The sequence below is a fragment of the Glycine max genome, chromosome 10 (genome assembly GCF_000004515.6).
Source record: "Glycine max cultivar Williams 82 chromosome 10, Glycine_max_v4.0, whole genome shotgun sequence".
NCBI lineage: Eukaryota > Viridiplantae > Streptophyta > Magnoliopsida > Fabales > Fabaceae > Glycine > Glycine max.
The window spans coordinates 34,244,756-34,263,209 of NC_038246.2; the positions used below are offsets into that span (position 1 = coordinate 34,244,756).

Here is an 18,454-nt window from a genome sequence, read left to right on the forward strand (position 1 = left end):
AGGCTTAACCTGCAACTTTCATATAGTGAGACACCACATTACCACCAAAAGCCCAAAACTTGTTTAAACCTGCACAACACAAAATCCAATCCGCATCATGGGTGACCGTTTGTAAACCAAAAAATAGTAAATTAAAAGAAGAAAAAAATATGTGAGAGAGAAAGGAATGAAATATATCAAATACCATGAATAGATGCTTGGAATTGTGTAGAAGAGAAAAGGAATCCATGAACCAAAAACTGATCTCACACATAGTATCTCTCTCTGTGTGAAAGACGGAGATTGGAGGTGGTGGTGGTGGAGGACCTTGCTGCTTTGAGAGAGAGAAAGCTTCCAAGTTGTACAGAGAAAGAAAGTGAGTGAGAGAGAAAGAGAAAGGAGCCTTTTGCCATGGAAGAAAGAGAAATGGAAAAATAAAAAGAAAACCGAAAAAACTTGGGATGAAGATTGGAAAAGAAGACACCTGGAACACTACGTGTAGCAACCAAGGGAGTGGGAAATGTAAATGTTAGAAAAGAAGACACCTGGAACAATACGTGGAGCAACCAAGGGAGTGGAAAATGAAAAGGTTAAAAGACCAAAAAACCAAGGAAATGGACATATGTCACAACCTTAGGTAGGGGCACAATAGGCTTTTCCAGGGGGTTCTCTTTTATAGATAGTATATAGATGCTTTTAATTTCTTATATCTACTGTTTCTTAGTTTTATTATTTGTATTTATTGTTTATATATATATATATATATATATATATATATATATATATATATATATATATATATATAGCTTCCACAACACCATCCACCATAAATTTATGGCGGATTTTTGGCTTGCCGCCATGGTCCCCCATCTGCCATAAAAATCATTGTTGTTAGGATAGATATTTTCATGAGCTTTGGAAACAAAAGTTTCATCATCAAAATTCGGAGGTGATTCAATGGACTGTAGTCATCCTCCTCTTTTGTGGCTACCATTCCTAAACTAGAAACAAAGACACAAAACATAATCCAAAAAAAAAAAGTAAACCAAAAGAAACATAAAAGTTGAACATCAGTCCAAAACTGAAATAAAAAAGGAAGGAAACATGGAAAATAAGCACCAATTAACTAAAAAAATAATAAAATGGCACATTATTTAACAAAATAATAATAGAACTAAACAGCCAAGCATGTGAGAAAATGATATAAGCCTCAATATCATAAAACAAGTGACAAAGCGAAAAGAGAATTTCTTACAAGCATTTAATCGAACACATGGTGAGTACACTTGAAACAAAGACAAATTAAAGACATTTAAATATGGATAAACCCCAAATTTTGAAAAAAAGAAAAAGAAAAAACAATACCAAGATCATAAACCAACAAGAAAACAAAATAAAAAGCCACAAAACATTCAAAGGGAGAGAAACAAGTAGCAACATTAAAACAAATAAGAAGAATCAACTCATTCAAAGAACTTGAAAAAAAAATGAAATGAAATGTTAATAAATGCAAAAGTATGAACTAAACAAGAGAATAAGAATAATGCACTTACAAGATGGAAACTTTGACAAAATAAAATGAAGAGAAAGAGAAATGCATGACTTGGGATGCAAGGGGTGTTAGGTTCGTGGAAGAAAAAAAGAGAGAGAAAGAAGAAGGGGAACGTGAGTGTGGAGAGAGAACGTGAGTGGGTCCATAAAGTTTGGATCATGTTGCTTTTTTTAATATAAAAATAGTCGCACTAAGCATGAAAATAAATCGGGCTCAGCATGGTGAAGACAACATAATTGAATTGAATTTTGGGTGATGCTAGGTGCATCAACATAATTGCTTGTACACCCAGCATTTTGAAAAAATGTTAAAAATGTCCCTCTTGTATCTTTTTCCTTTTTAAGTTGTTTATTGTATGTTTTACGTTTGCTTTTTGGTTCCTCCGTTTCTCTCTTTCGTCTGGTTTTTTTCTTGAGATAGGTGAGCTTGGGTGAAGGTGAAGGAGTCGGTGGTCATTGTTGTGGTGGTTGGTTCGTCATCGTCGACATAGGAGGTACGCATTTCTGCTGGGTGTGCGTGAGTTGGAGTGGAATGTCGACATACGGATCAACTGGCTTGATCCGTATAAGCCTTATGGATCAACTTGATCCGTAAGTTGTACAGACTTTGAATTTTTTAAAATTTATTTAAGTTTAATATTTTTTAATTATTATTATGTTTGTATGCTCATTTTAAAAAATAAATTAATTGTTTATATGTGTAATTGAATTAATTTGTATGTAGAATGATATAGGGTTTTTGAATTTTATTATATATGATTATGAATTGTAGTGTTTATAAAATGGTGTGCAGTAAAAGACTATATAGAGTTTTGTATGATATTATATGTATAGTGCAGTTAGGTGTTGTATGTCTGTCATGTTGAAATTTTTGATTTGTTGTTAAGATGGACGAAGATCAATGGATGTATGATAGTATAATATCGGAAGAAGTTGATATGGATGATCAAAATGAACAAGAATGTGGTGTGAATGAACAACATGTTGATTGTTTGGATGCGTTTAATATTTCTCAGGTAATAATGTTGATTATTGTTATTAATTTCATAAAATCAATGTTCCTTAGAAAAGTAAAATTGTGTGGATTGCATTGTAGGTGTTTGTACCCGAGATGATGTTTTGCAGTGGGCTCAATCCATTGCTCATGAAAATGAATTTGTGGCGGTCATTATGAGGTTTGACACAAACACTGGTAGTAGAGGAAGGACTTCATTTATGTTAATTGGTTGTGAAAGAAGTGGTCAGTATAGGTCTAGGAAGAAAGATTTTGTTAAAAGAGATACTGGGAGTAGGAAATATGGGTGTCCCTTCAAGCTTCGTGGGAAACCAGTGGTTGGAGGGAAAGGTTGGATGGTGAAGTTGATGTGTGAGATTCATAATCATGAATTGATCAAGTCATTAGTTGGACAGCCATACGCTAGGCGATTGACTAAGGATGAAAAGACAATTATTGTTGATATGACCAAGTCAATGGTGAAACCAAGAAACATTCTGCTAACGTTGAAGGAGCACAATGCCAATAGTTGTACAACACTTAAACAAATATACAATGCAAGAAGTGCATACCGTTCTTCCATTAGAGGAATTGATACTTAAATGCAACATCTAATGAAGCTTCTTAAACGAAATCAATATATTCATTAGCATAGATTAAAGGATGAAGACCTGGTACGTGATATATTTTGGTATCACCCTGATGCAGTGAAGTTATGCAATGCATGTAGTTTGGTATTTTTGATAGACAATACCTACAAAACAAACAGGTACAGACTCCCACTACTTGACTTTGTTGGTGTGACACCAACAGGGATGACATTCTCTGCTTGTTGGTGTGACACCTAACATTGATGAATACAGTGAAAACTGTATTCCCTGAGTGTACAAATTTGTTGTGCAGGTTTCACATCGACAAAAATGTCAAGGCAAAATATAAATCACTAATTGGTCAAAAAAATGCTTGGGAGTATGTCATGGATGCCTGGGGAAGTCTGGTTGATTGTCCTTCGAAAAAACAGTTCGATGAATGCCTTAAGAAGTTTGAAATTGCTTGTTCACCTTGGCCAATGTTTGTTGACTATGTTAACGAAACATGGATAATCCCCCACAAGGAAAAATTTGTTACAGCCTAGACGAATAAGATGATGCACTTAGGAAACACAAGAACAAATAGGTATGAAAATGTTCAATTATTTCTATTAAGGTTGATGAATTGATGGAATTTAATTATTGTATATGTTTATTGTTATTTGTGTATTTCGAATGTAAGGTTGAATCTGCTCATTGGGCTTTAAAAAGAGTATTACAGAATAGCCTTGGAGACTTATGTAGTATTTGGGATGCGATGAACAACATGATCACCTTGCAGCACACTGAAATTAAAGCATCCTTTGAAACAAGTACACATGTGGTTGGACATGTTCTTAAAAAAACCTTATACAAGAGGCCTCTTGGAATGGTTTCAAGGTATGCTTTAAATCAGATTGCTGCTGAGTTTGAGCGTGTACATTATGCTAGCAAGAATCCTTCTTGTTGTGGTTGTGTCATGAGAACTACGCACGGTCTTCCTTGTGCATGTGAGCTATCTAAATATGTTGTTGGTAGCATCCCACTAGATTCAATCCATATGTTTTGGAGGAAACTCAGTTTCTCAGACCAAGGGTTATCTGAGCCTGAAGTGACCATAAAGGAAGAGATGGAAACCATATCTAAAAGATTTGAGGAACTTGATGTTTGTGGTAAGTTTACTCTAAAGAGTAAACTTCGGGAAATTGCATACCCTAATCAAAACTCTATGTGTCCTCCTCCAGCAAAGGTCAACACTAAAGGTGCTTCGAAGAAACTGATGAACAGAAACCAAAGATCAACAAAGCATGATCCATCTTATTGGGAGTATGTCGATGCTTTACATTCTGTGCAAAATAGCAATTCTTCAGTGAAACGAAGTGCTTCATCTTCTGACCAACCGAATCCAAGAAGGATCATGCCGATGTTGGATCAATTTCAGCCATTTATACACGATTTCATTGACAACATTGTGGATGTCAAAGCTGACGGTAACTGTGGATATCGGTCGATTGCCGGTTTATTAGGTATGGGTGAAGAGTCTTGGTCCTTGGTGCGCAACCATTTGCTTAAAGAACTTGCCAAATTCTCATATGACTATATCAAGCTCTTCGGTGGCACAGGCAGATTCGACGAATTCAGGAGGCCCCTACTTGTTGATGGGTTAACCAAGGTATGTAATTTATGTTTTGCTTTTTAAGAATTAACTTTGACGTGTATATTTGTTTCATTCATGTTACTGTGGATAAGTGGATGGATATAACCGAGATGGGATATGTCATTGCATCAAGGTATAATGTAATCCTTGTATCGATGTCCCGACAATAAAGCATGACATTATTTCCTCTTAGAAGTCAACCACCAACAGATTCTTCTGTGCATCACATAATTTGTATCGGTCATGTCTATGACAATCATTTTGTTCAGCTACATTGAAGATAGATAGTGTTATTTTTTAAATTTATGCAATCACTTGTGTACATTTGACTTAATATTGTTTCTGCATGTACAACAGGTGTAGAAGCAAGCTTCATGATGATGAATCAAGTATAAATCAAGTAGTTTTGATGATGACAACAAGCCCAAAAGAATGATTTCAAGTTTGAGTCAACAAGTTCAAGATCAAGATTAATTTCAAGATTCAAGAAAAGACATCAAGATTTAAGAGAAGATGAATTCAAGATTCAAGAGAAGAAATCAAGAAGCAACAAGTCAAGACTTCACAAGGGAAGTATTGACAAAGAATTTTTCAAAAACCAAACATAGCACAGTTTTGTTTTACAAAAGAGTTTTCTCAAATTTTTCTAAGTTACCAGAGTATTTACTCTCTGGTAATCGATTACCAGTTTACTGTAATCGATTACTAGTGATAAAATTTGATTTCAAAAAGTTTTTAACTGAATTTGCAACGTTCCAAAAGATTTTTAAATGGTGTAATCGATTACAATATATTGGTAATCGATTACCAGTGTATCTGAATGTTGAAATTCAAATTCAATTGTGAAGAGTCACATTTTTTCTTAAAATGCATTGTGTAATCAATTACATGATTATGGTAATCGGTTACCAGTGACAAGTTTTGAATAAAAGGTCAAGAGATGTAACTCTTGACATGATTTTCTCAAGGTTATAACTCTTCCAATGGTTTTCTTGACCAGACATGAAGAGTCTATAAAAGCAAGACCTTGACTTGCATTCAATAAGCTTTTTGAACAACTTCTTGAACAACTTTTGAGAAACCTTTAAACCTTTACAACCTTTACGTTTCTTTAAGAATTCTTTCCTACTCATCTTTCTTCTTCTTCTTCCTTTGCCTAAAAGCTTTCTAAGTTTCTTTTTAAACCTTGTTCTTCTACAAGTGAAAATTCAACAGAAAACAAAAGTGTGTTATATTTTTTCATTCTCTTCTACCTTTGCCAAAAAGAATTCAACAAAGACTAATCGCCTGAATTCTTTTTGTGTCTCTCTTTTCCCTTTTTCCAAAAGAACAAAGGACTAACCGCCTGAATTCTTTTGTGTCTCTCTTCTCCCTTTCCAAGAGAATTCAAAGGACCCCGCTTGAGAATTCTTTTGATTCTTCCCTTTCCCTTAAACAAAAAATTTCAAAGGATTAACCGCCTAAGATATCTTTTGTTTCCCCTTACAAAGATTTAAAGGACTAACCGCCTGAGAATTCTTTGTCTTAACACATTGGAGGGTACATCCTTTGTGGTACAAGTAGAGGATACGTCTACTTGGGTTGTTGTAACTAAGAACAAGAGAGGGTACATCTCTTGTGGATCAGTTCAAGTGGAGGGTACATCCACTTGGTTATTCAAAGAGAACAAGGGAGAGTACATCCCTTGTGGATCTTTGCTTGTAAAGGATTTTACAAGGTTGAAAGAAATCTCAAGAACCAGTGGTTGCTTGGGGACTAGATGTAGGCACGGGTTGTTGCCAAACCAGTATAAAATTCTTGTGTTTGTTTTCTTCTTCCCTACACTTTTTAATTTTTGTTGTGTACTTTACTTTTACGCTTTACTTTTGTTTAAGTTACATAACTTAGTAGTAAATCCTAATTGAGTCTAGTAACATTAAGAAGGATAAGTTTTAATTAGTCAAGGTACAATAATAATTAATTCAACCCCCCCTCCCCATTCTTAATTATTCCGAGGTCACTTGATCCAACAACAGGTTTATTTAAAAGACCATTGTCCTTTACCGCCTCTAGAATTGTTATGGTCTAGCAATTGCCATCCTCAGGCAAAGCAGTGACCAACTCCATATATTAGTAGAATGCAGCAGTATAGAAGCTTCATGATGTTCAAAAGAGACTAAGTTGACATAAATGAAGATTGAGCATATACCTTGTAATGCTTGATCATTATGAATTTTAATCTCACATTAGAGTTTTCTATCTTTGTAGTTTAATTTTGACTTATTTTTTGACGCACAAATTAAAAGAAAAATATGTATCTGACATAGTTCCCATCAATGTTATTTTAAGTAAGTTATCTAGCTTTGTATGTGTCTTTAATGTAGTGGTGATGTTAGTATAAATTAATTATCTTTGTATCTTTCTATGTTTGTTTAACTAATTTGTACTTATTTTATAATGAACTATTACTTAATGCACGTAGGTCAAATCTAATTTTATATTTTAATTTCAAGTCAAGATCATTCTTATTTTAAGTAACTTAACTATCTTTCTATGTAGCTATATAAAATATAATAGCTTGTGACGTCATTAATGGTTACGTAATTTAAAAATAAGCGTTAACCCTAATATTTAGACAAATTAACATAAAATTAAAATTATAAACCAAAATAAGCTAAAATATACAAAATGTTGACTTAAAAACAAAATCTTTTCAAATACAAGAAAATGTGTAAAGAAACTATGGTTGATCCGTGCACCGTCTTCGTCGAGACCTCACATACACATTGCCATCTGGTGTGACACCCCTAACAATCCTAATGCAGTCTTTCATGATCTCGTGTATCACTGTGTCTGCCGTGACTATCCTTAGGTTGAGCAGATGCTCCAACCTTTCAGCGATCGCGTGGCAAGCATCCTATGAAATAGAAAACAACCATAATAGTATTACGATAACTGAAGTAAATGACATTTGATACAACAACCCAAATAGTAATACTTACCACTGCATGTCTAGGCTGCTCCACATTAGAAGGGGCATATGTCGGTGCTACTACTGGTGCCATTGGGACTTGAGGGATATATGGCTCCATAAATGTGTCATCATGCGTCAGAGGTGGATGTCGCGGCGGATCTGCAGGCTATGCCGCTGTCATGAACGGATGAGAAATGAGGAAGAACCAGTTCATGTAATCGGATGCACACTATCATGGCACAACACAAATCTGACCCGCTGGTGCAAGATGGTCTGAGTAGTGCATCCACCTGTCGTCAATTTCTTCAAATGACACGCTAGTACCTATAGCCGCTGTAGGAATACTCTGCATGTATCCAAACTGGTGCATGATCCTCTCTGGTCGGTGTCTCATGACAACGAGCACCCATCATAGATGATCAGAGAAGCATGAAATCAAATCAAACTCCCAAACGGCTTGATGCTCACCATAAGGCATCCAACAAACATCAGGAATCCTGAGTCCATCTAGACGTTGCCTATAGGTCGATGCAGATATGGACTTCAAAGAAGCCTTCGTAGCAATCCACCGACATGCACGTGGTGAGAGCTCATCATAGTCTGGATCAGTCAAACGCTCCACAACTGAGGGAAAGTGCTCATATATCCAACACTACAAAGATTACATCAAAATCATATAAATGTCAAATGAACATCTTAAAAACATGTTTAAAACATAGTCATAATTAACTTATTAAAAACATATTAATTACTTGTAACAGAGTGATGTAACCAGCAAGCTGTCGGTCGCCGCTCTTACAAGCATCATTCAAATGATCGTACATATGCAATAGGGCGGAAGCTCCCCATGCATAGCTTCCACTCTGACTAAAGTCGCGGAAAGCGTCTAAGAAAACAACATGAACATGGGTTGCACTCTTGTTAGCAAAAAGAATGCAACCTAAGAGATGCAGAAGATAGGCATGAGCTGCTACAGTCCAATGTCCAGCCTGACATCTCCTCTGATAAATATCTCGTAGCCAAGATAAGCGTACGTATGCCCCATGACACTGTGTTGTCTCAATCCTAGCTTCCTCTCCGGAGACCTCAAGTAACTCCACTAACATCAACACGACTTCGTCGACGTGCAGAGGCTCGAAGGTATGGAAGGCGCCAATAATTGGAAGATGAAGTAGAGATGCCACATCATCTAGGGTGATGGTAACCTCCCCAACAGGAAGATGGAAACTACTAGTTTCCTTATGCCACCTCTCCACGAAAGCGGATATAAGTCCCCGATCACCAATTTCTACTGAACATACAATCAAAGGACTTAATCCTATGGCATCAACTAACCCTTCAATTTCAGGAGCAGGCCTCCCAAATTTCTGAACCTTCCTCCCATGGGAGAATAACTTTAATTCAGGACGTTCCTGAATTGAAGTATAAATGAACAGACAATTTATACATATAAAAATTTAAATTATGACAAATTTCAATAATAAGAAATACTTAACAAATAAGTTTACTAAAAAATTTTAAATACCTCTCTGTTCCATATGCTGACTGCAACATGGTCACCATACTCCGTAAGCACTAATGGGTCACACGGCCCACTTGGAAATCCCTCAGCATCATGACCAGCTTCTGCACCTTGTGTATGTACATCTCCAGCTACCACAGGCACATCCTCGGCAACAGGGGCAACTTCCCATTGCCTACGTGCGGATGCTATAGGCCTTCATCGCTGGGGAACATCATCTGAATCATGATGATCCTCTCTCCCCAGGGATATACCTATAACCCTACCTATGGCATGACCTAACCCTCTAGTTCTAGCCATGATTTGCAAATGTTGACGCACAAATTCCATTACTAAACCACACAAATTTATCACAATATAAACTTGTTCAAAGAAAATAGAATTAAACAACTTATACCCTTAAATCCTAGGCAAGCAAGATTTTGAACTGCTCTACAACGAATTATCTAAATTTCAACCAAGAAATTAATCTATAGTCAATGTGTGTTAATCTTTTGCAGACTAAAAGTAATTTCATTTTCAGGTGCTCATAAACTCTATAGTGTGTGCTTGTGCTCGTAAGTTTTTTGATTTTCAGGTCATTTTGGAAAGTCTTATTCCAAATCTATGGTAATTTTATTTATGAGATTTTAAACTTTTTTGCTTATTGAAATTTGTTTGTAGCAAAACTAATTGAGGAGAAGATGTTTGGGATTGACAACTTGTGTTAGATCTCTGCAAAGGCAACATTAGAAGCTTCAAAGTGTCCAGAGTTTTTAATTCTGCAGACAGGCTTGGGACATTTATTGCTTGTTTTGCTTTTAGACCTGCTTGTTTTGCTTTTAGGACCTAAGTTTTGCTTTTAGGATTTAAGTTTTGCTTCTTTTGCAGGTATTTTGCTTGAAAAGGGGCAAATGAAAGCTGAGGAGATTTGGGACATTTATAGGGGTGCTCCTCGTGTAGCTCAGCTTAGATCTTAAACTAAAATGGAGCATGTTGTTCCTATTTTATCATTAGCCTGCCATTACCATTCTTATATGTGTGCTTGTGTGTGGAATTTTGATATTTTCTAATGACATATATTTGGTATATAATGCATGATTTGAAACTATTCTCACATTTCAAGATAGTGATTTCACAAATGTTTATTATTTGTAACTTGTAAGTCAGTCATATGTATGATTTTTAAAGCGATACCAACTTAGTAAACTGAAATATCTAAAACCAATATCATCTAGTTCAAAGAATTCAAACATAATACAATACAAACCCTCAACACTAACCCTAAACAATCAACAGTAACCCTAAACCATCATCATTAACCCTAAATCCTAATAAGAAACATTTTTCAAAACAAACATACTTATTTCACTTTTTTTAAAAAAAGGGTCATACAGATCAACTTGATCCGTATGAGACTTACGGATGAACTTGATCCATAAGCTTCATACAGATCAACTTGATCCTTAAACCTCATAGGGATCACCTTGATCCGTATGTACAAACCTACTTCCTACTTCATCTGTATGCCTAAACCTATTTCCTACATCAAATAAGGATCAACTACATCCAACAACAACAACAACAACAACGCCTTATCCCACTAGGTGGGGTTGGCTACATGGATCAACTTCCACCATAATGTTCTATCAAGTACCATACTTCTATCCAAACCATTAATTTCGAGATCCTTTTTTATAACCTCTCTTATAGTCTTTTTGGGTCTTCCTCTGCCTCGAATTGTTTGTCTTCTCTCCATCTGGTCTACTCTCCTTACTACAGAGTCTACCGGTCTTCTCTCTACATGCCCAAACCACCTAACTACATCCGTAAGAAATAAAAAACAAGCAACGGAATCGATAGCCATTAAAGGGGAGATGAAGCTTACCTCGACGGTGGAGCATCCCTTTCAATGCACGTCCACAATGCCGACAGAAGAGAACAACGATCAAAGCCCAATGAAAATGACACAGAGGGAAGGGAAGAAGAATAGCAGCAGCGCAAATGGAAGCTCACAGTGCTGGTGTACGGAAAGCGTAAAATGGTGTTGGGTGCACCAAAATCCTTTAAATTAAGGCCAGGGGTATTTTTGACCTTTGACATTAAATGTTGGGTGCACCTAGCATCACCCTTGAATTTTAGGTGTAAAGGTCTTGAGTAAAGCTGGTAAGTCCATCATGCAAAGTTCGTATCCACAGAGTCTTTAACCCCAAAGTCTATCCCATCAAGTCCTAATTTTATATCTGTCTTGCATAGTACACGTGTTTTGGAGGCTAGCCTACATTCACACAAAAAAAATAATTAAGAATAGTGAATTGTTAAAACAAATTATTTTAAATACACATAAAATAAATACAATATAAATAAGTGATATCAATTATCAAGTACTTAAGACTAGATTAGGTGAAGTGTAAAGTCTAAATCCAAACAAATCTAAGTACAAATATACAATACAAACAGATAGTTCATTGAATTTTCGAATAATACAACATCAAATAATCAATCTTCACTGACGATGTTTGACCCCATTATTGATGTACTTAGTTCTACCAATTTTTCAATCTCTGAAGATTTGTCCATCTACAAATCATCATAAAAATAAAATAAACATAAGGTAATTCATGAGATTATTTAATTTAAACCTTAAAGAAAAAAAATGAAAGTTGTAATATATATTAAAAATGTAGTATTTACCTTACACCTCAAATTCTAGCAATTAACTTTTGGTAATATCAAATATTACACATTATCCGGAATGAAACAACTTCGGTATTTATTCAAAATACAAGAACCCATACTAAAAGCATATTTAGATGCAACAATTGTCATTTGAATACCCAAAATGTCACATGCAAACAATGAAAGATCCAAAAACCTAACTTGATTCTTCTTCCAATAATTCAAAATATCAAGATTTGGATGATATGCTAAAGACAATTTTTGCTCTTCCCAATAAATATCAAATTGAAAGGTACCATGTTGTGATATGTTATCATTCTCAATTGGTTACACAAAATGAAAAATTAAATATTAAAGAAATAACACAAGTAATGAAGTGAATGAGCAATTAAGTTTGAAAAAAAATATAGACTAACATCAACAAATGCTACTTATGATGTTGACTTTCCTTTAGCCAAGGAAGGATGAGCTTGAGATTCTTGTTGCCCACTTGTAGTTGTCTCTTTCTTAGAATTCTTGACATACTCTTGAAAGAGAGAATGCAACTTGTGCTTCTAATACTTATTTTTGCTTGGCAAGATACTTCACTAATACCAAGTTTTGTATAACAAAACTTCAATAAAAATGACATCTTGAAGCGAGAAGTGTGAATAACCAATTTTAGTCAGAAGAATATTTTAATCTTTTAAAATTAAATAAATATAAAAATAAGAGGTGGTTACAAGAGAATATCAAGTTATCAAAAAATATCTTTGGTTACAAAAAGAAGATTTTTTAAAAGATAATGGTCAATTAAATAAGAGAAGACTGAGTCAAGATAGATAAGTTAGTTGTGTAACTGACAGATAGTGAATGGTGGAGAGAAATAGGTGGATGAGTTGGATTAGTGGTTACAACAAAAATCTAGAAGAGGTTTATAAAAACCACACTTACATAACAAAAAAACAAAAAAAAAAGGAAGGAAAAAAAGGAACGAACGAAAAAAATAAAGAGGAGAAGGGAAAAAATTCTGCACAACGCGAAGACATATTTAAAAGTTTTGGCGGTTATAACTCAGTGCAACGATTAAAGAGTCACACACAAGGTTTTGATTTACTCCATTGTATGATTTCCATGTTGACTTATTAAGATGAATGGAGTACATTGTTCTTTCTCTCTTTTGTTTCATACGTGCAATTCATATATATTTTCTATAACTTTCTTTTTTATGTTAATTTGCTTGGTTCTTATGTTAATTGTTTTTATTATCCTTGCTATCATTCTTTTCTTGAGTGTGTGTGTGTCATAGCTTCTAGGATTTGAATGTGGATGAACTTGTTTTTACTTTTTACATAAAAGAAAAATAAATTGTCAAAAGGAATAAATTAGATTGAATGCATGTAAGTGCTAATCTTATGCTCCACCTATTCCGTAGATGGTGCAGAAAATTCTTGCTACACTTTGAAATCTAGTTCCTGACATATTTTATTTTGCGATGAATTATATATGTTGCGAAAATCACGTTTATAATTCTACTTCTTTTAATCAAGAGCAACAAATGTAATTCGTGGTAAAATAAAAAATAGGGATTATAACTTTGAGTGTTTTAATCTACTCGCTTATAATGGATGCAATTCTAAATAATCTACTTTTACTTCATGTAATGGTTTAACAATATTAATTGATAGCAATTCTACCTTTAAGATTTTCAAACCACAAGGGTTTATAGAATAGTCATTTGCTATCATAAACTTTTGGGCCAGAGTAAATTTAAAAATAAAAAATTTCAAAGACAATATTTTATTAAAATAAGCAATAATTTATGACGTTAATTGAATAACGATTATATCTTTAACGTTGTAAATTGTGAGGATTATCATACTAGCCAATTTGCTAGCTTAAATCTTTGTGCTAAATTTTAATAGAGTATAAAAAAGAAGAGATTTTTATAATAAGATTCAAGAATATGTTTTTTGGGCCAAAGTAAATATTTATAAACTTAATGATGTTGCACAATTAATTAGAGGTATCATTTTCTATGGGTATTGTAGAGTGTTAATACCTTCTCTACGTGTCATAGACTCTGGAAGTCATTTACGGTTCCAAAGATTTTTTAAGCGTTTTCTAATGTTTTCCTTCAATTTAAAATATTAGTGGTGACTCCATTATATTTTTTTTTTTACGTCATCCCATCTTGATCTTGGTTGCGACAAGGACCAAGAGCAAGCACATCACTATATTCACTCCAATATTTATAAAACTTGTCTTTTATTTTATCTACCATTTCCCTAATCTTCTAATCTTCATGCCTGCTGTTAGTCGTCTTTTAAGACTAACTTTTGTATAGAAAAGTTTTCAAAAATGTATATATTTCTCCTAACTTATAGTTCTTTTTGGTAAGATTGTAAATATTTTTTGATTAGTTTTTATATTTGCTCAGTAGAAGCTTTCCAAATGAATTTAATGTAAATTTCACTTCAATTCCAAATAAAAAGGAGAAAAATTTGAAGGTGCAAAAGTTGTTGTCTCGCTAAGCCTGGACCGTGTGCTTAGCAAGACTCAACCGCTAAGCGAGACATTAGCTGCTTAGCGAGTGAAATGAATATTGAAGAGAATCTGCCATTTCATCACGCGCTCAGTGTGTCATCATCTTGTTCAACGAGAAGATTGTCTCTTTTGCGCTTAGCACGAGAATGACGCTAAGCCAAATTTCACTTAATCGCGCTAAGCGCGAGAATGGCGCTAAGCGCGCCTTCACGGACAAAAAACTCTTTTTAAGCCTAAATTGTAGAGAATGAAAAAAAGGAGGTCTGAATAGACTACGTGAGCGTAGTGCTGAACGAAGAATAGAGGAAAAGTTGAGCAAGGAAGAAAAAGGCCCTAACTTTTAGGTAGATTTTAGGTTTAGGAGTGATTCCTAGGTTCCTAGAGGTGGAGGAGACATCCCCATTGCTTTGTAATTTGGTATTTTCTTTGAAACCCTTCTCCTATTTGTGAAAGGTACTCCCTTGTAATGGAGGGCTAGAATCCTTTGTTGGGAAATTCCGCTGAGTGCTTGATGTAAATATTATTACTATCTATTTGAAGTTGTTTTTATGTGTTCAATGTTTCTATCTGTGCTTATGTTAAGCATGCTTGTGGCTTGATCACCCATTTGTGTGTAAGGTTAGGAGCTTTAGCATTGGAAAATGTATTGCATCCTTAGAACTGGATAGGGCATGGCTAGGTTATCAAACTGCCAGACACGGAGTGCATTAATTTAGTTTTTATCATGCTGTAATTGTAATGTTGTTCGGTTAGGCTAAGTTCAACAAGAGACATCTAAGAATGAAGTTTAATTTGAATTAGGCCAAACTAGCGAGACATCGGTGTTTGGTATTTGTGCCTTCAACATAGAACACAAAAATAGTTTCAAGTAGAGAAAAACCCTAATTGCATCAAGTATCTTAGTAGAAGGACCCAACGCTTTTACATATTTGTTTTCACACTCACTTGCTCACAATTACTGCTTTTACTTAGAATAAAATTTGCTTCTGTTTTTACTTCATGATAATCAAATCTTTACGCCAATGCCTATTTACTGAATGATGCTTTGCCAAGCAAAACAAGTTCCCAGAGTTCGATACTCGGTTCACACTGTTTTAATTATTTACTTGACAACTCGATGCACTTGCCGGTTAGATTTCACATCCATAAAAACAAGTAGTACTAGGATGCGAACAAGTATTTTGGCACCGTTGCCGAGGAACTTCTCTTTATTTGGAAAAGTTTAGTTCAGTTGTAAGGGTTTATTCTTTATTCTTTGATTCGTTGTTTTGTTTTTGTGAATATTTGTTTATTGCAAAATTTATTTTTCTTCGAAATTGGTTAACTGTTGTTTATGCTTGGTTGTGTATGCATAGAAAGTCCTCTGCAGGTAATTTGGTTCCAATAGACTTGGAAATCGAAGCAACTTGTAGAAGGAACAGAGCAGAAAGGCTTTGCAAGATATAGAAGCAACAACAATTCTTGAAGAACCTCAGTCTTCAGAGTCATCTTCTAGTTTTCCAGAGACAAGGGAATCAAATACAGCATTGATTGAAGCCAACACAATGGCTGATGAGCAACCTAGATGAGTAACCCTTGAAGACTACTCAAGCACAAGTGTGCCGCAATTTTTCACTAGTATTGTGCGGCCGGAGGTTCAAGCTTAAAATATCACATATCCACATTCTTTGATTCAACTTATACAGGGCAATCAATTTCATGGTTTGCCTAATGAAGATCCTTATGCACATCTAGGAACTTACATTGAAATTTGCAACACAGTCAGAATTGCTGGAGTGCCAGAAGATGATGTTAGGCTCAGCTTATTTTCATTCTCACTATTTGGAGGAGCCAAGAGGTGGCTGCATTCATTCAAAGGTAATAGCTTGAAGACTTGGGATGAAGTTCTGGAAAAGTTTCTGAAGAAATATTTCCCAGAGTCCAAGACTATAGAGGGAAAGGCTACCATCTCTTCCTTTCACCAGTTCCCAGATGAATCTTTGAGTGAAGCCTTAGAAAGATTCCATAGCTTTATACGGAAAACTCCTACTCATGGATTCTCTGAGCCCATACAGCTGAATATTTTTATTGACGGGTTGAGGCCACAATCTCAGCAGCTCTTAGATGCTTTTGCAGGGGGTAAAATAGAGCTTAAAACTCTTGAAGAAGCCATGGAACTAATTGAGAATATGGCTGCTAGTGATCACGCTATCTTGCATGATAGAACACACTATCCCACCAAGAAGAGTTTATTAAAGTTGTCATCACAAGATGCTCTATTGGCGCAGAATAAGTTGTTGTCCAAGCAACTCGAGACTTTAACAGAAACACTGAGTAAGCTGCCAACTCAATTACATGTTAGTCAGCCTTCACCTTCTTCTATTTTGTAGGTTGCAGGTTGCACACTTTGTGGTGGAGCTTATGAATCAGGCTGTTGTATTCCCACTGAAGAATCAACACATGAAGTTAATTATATGGGGAACCGACCAAGGCAGAATTTTAATGTAGGTGGATTCCAATAGGGCCAGCATTACAACCAGTAGCAAAATCAGTGGAGGACTCATCCTGGTAATCAATTCAACAAAGACCAGGGTGGACCATCAAATAGACTGCCATAACAAGGGCCTAACCTCTATGAGAGGACAACAAAGTTGGAGGAGACTTTTGCTCAATTCATGCAGGTTTCAATATAAAATCACAAGAGTACTGAGTTGGCCATTAAAAATTTGGAGATTCAGGTGGGACAGTTAGCTAAACAAATAGTTGACAACTCTTCCTCAAAATTTGGAGCCAACACAGAAAACAATCCAAAGGAAGAGTGCAAAGCTGTGATGACCCGTGGAAAAATGGCAACCATGACTGAAGAAGAGAAGGATGAGAAGATAGTGGATGGAGATAAACAACAGTTGGTAACTGAACCAGCATTTGAACCGGAGGACAATTTTTGTAAACTTGAGGAGATAGAAGATGAAAAGGATTACAAAGAGAATGAGAATACAATAAGCAAGAATGAGAATGAAATAAATAATTAGAAAAAGAAAGAAAAAGAAGAAGAAGAAGAAGAAGAAGAAAAAAACAATGAAAAAAATGAAAAAACAAATGAAAAGAAAAAGAGTAAGAGTGAGCAGTCCAGAGAAAAGAAGAAAGAGGTAGCTCCATTTGAGGGGAAAGAAGTGTCATATCCATTGGTACCTTCTAGGAAGACCAAAGAAAGACATCTTGCATGTTTTCTTGACATTTTCAAGAAGCTAGAGATCACCATGCCCTTCGGAGAGGCCTTATAGCAAATGTCACTTTACTCTAAATTTCTGAAGGATATGCTAACCCAAAAGAGCAAGTATATCCACAATGACACAATTGTAGTGGAGGGAAACTATAGTGTTGTGATTCAACGCATCCTTGCACCCAAGCACAAAGATCCAAACAATGTCACTATACCTTGCTCGATCAGTGCAGTCTCAGTTGGTAAGGCTCTTATTGATTTAAGAGCCAACATAAATTTGATGCCGCTCTTTATGTGTCAGAGGATGGGAGAGCTGGAAATAATGCCAACCAGAATGACTCTACAGTTAGCTGATCACTCCATCATCAGGCCGTATGGAGTGATAGAAGATGATTTGGTCAGAGTTAAACATATTACTTTCCCTGCAGATTTTGTGGTTATAGATATAGAGGAGGATATTGAAATCCCCATAATTTTGGGATGTCCTTTCATGTCAACCGCCAGTTGTGTAGTAGATACGGGGAAAGGTAAATTAGAACTGAGTGTGGAGGATCAGAAAATTTCATTCGACTTATTTGAAGTAATGAAGCACTCAAGTGATCAGAAGGCCTGATTTGATGTGGAGAAGGTAGAACGAGAGATAGAATTAGCAGCTACAGCCATGGTACTGCAGTCTCCTTTGGAAAAAGCATTGAATAATCACGTAGAATGTCTGACCAAGGAGGAGGAAGATGAAGTGCAGGTTTGTATTGAAGAGTTAGATGGTGCAAGGGAAAATTCGACTAGACATATTGTGTTTGAAGAATTGAAGAATAGTAGACCAATAGAAAAACCCAAAGTGGA

General features: G+C 35.4%; 2 protein-coding genes across 2 annotated transcripts; one reads left to right on the plus strand and one right to left on the minus strand.

Moving 5' to 3' along the window:
- Positions 1-8,112: 8,112 nt before the first annotated feature.
- Positions 8,113-9,555, minus strand: LOC102662340 (protein MAIN-LIKE 1-like). The gene is made up of 4 exons (XM_006590047.1): positions 9,509-9,555; positions 9,229-9,421; positions 8,456-9,115; positions 8,113-8,355 (listed from the first exon to the last, which is right to left on the minus strand). Exons 1-4 carry the CDS (start codon positions 9,553-9,555, stop codon positions 8,113-8,115), a joined length of 1,143 nt encoding a protein of 380 aa, XP_006590110.1.
- Positions 9,556-17,675: 8,120 nt separating this feature from the next.
- Positions 17,676-18,224, plus strand: LOC102662479 (uncharacterized). Its single transcript, XM_006590048.1, has one exon. It carries the CDS (start codon positions 17,676-17,678, stop codon positions 18,222-18,224), a length of 549 nt encoding a protein of 182 aa, XP_006590111.1.
- Positions 18,225-18,454: the final 230 nt, after the last annotated feature.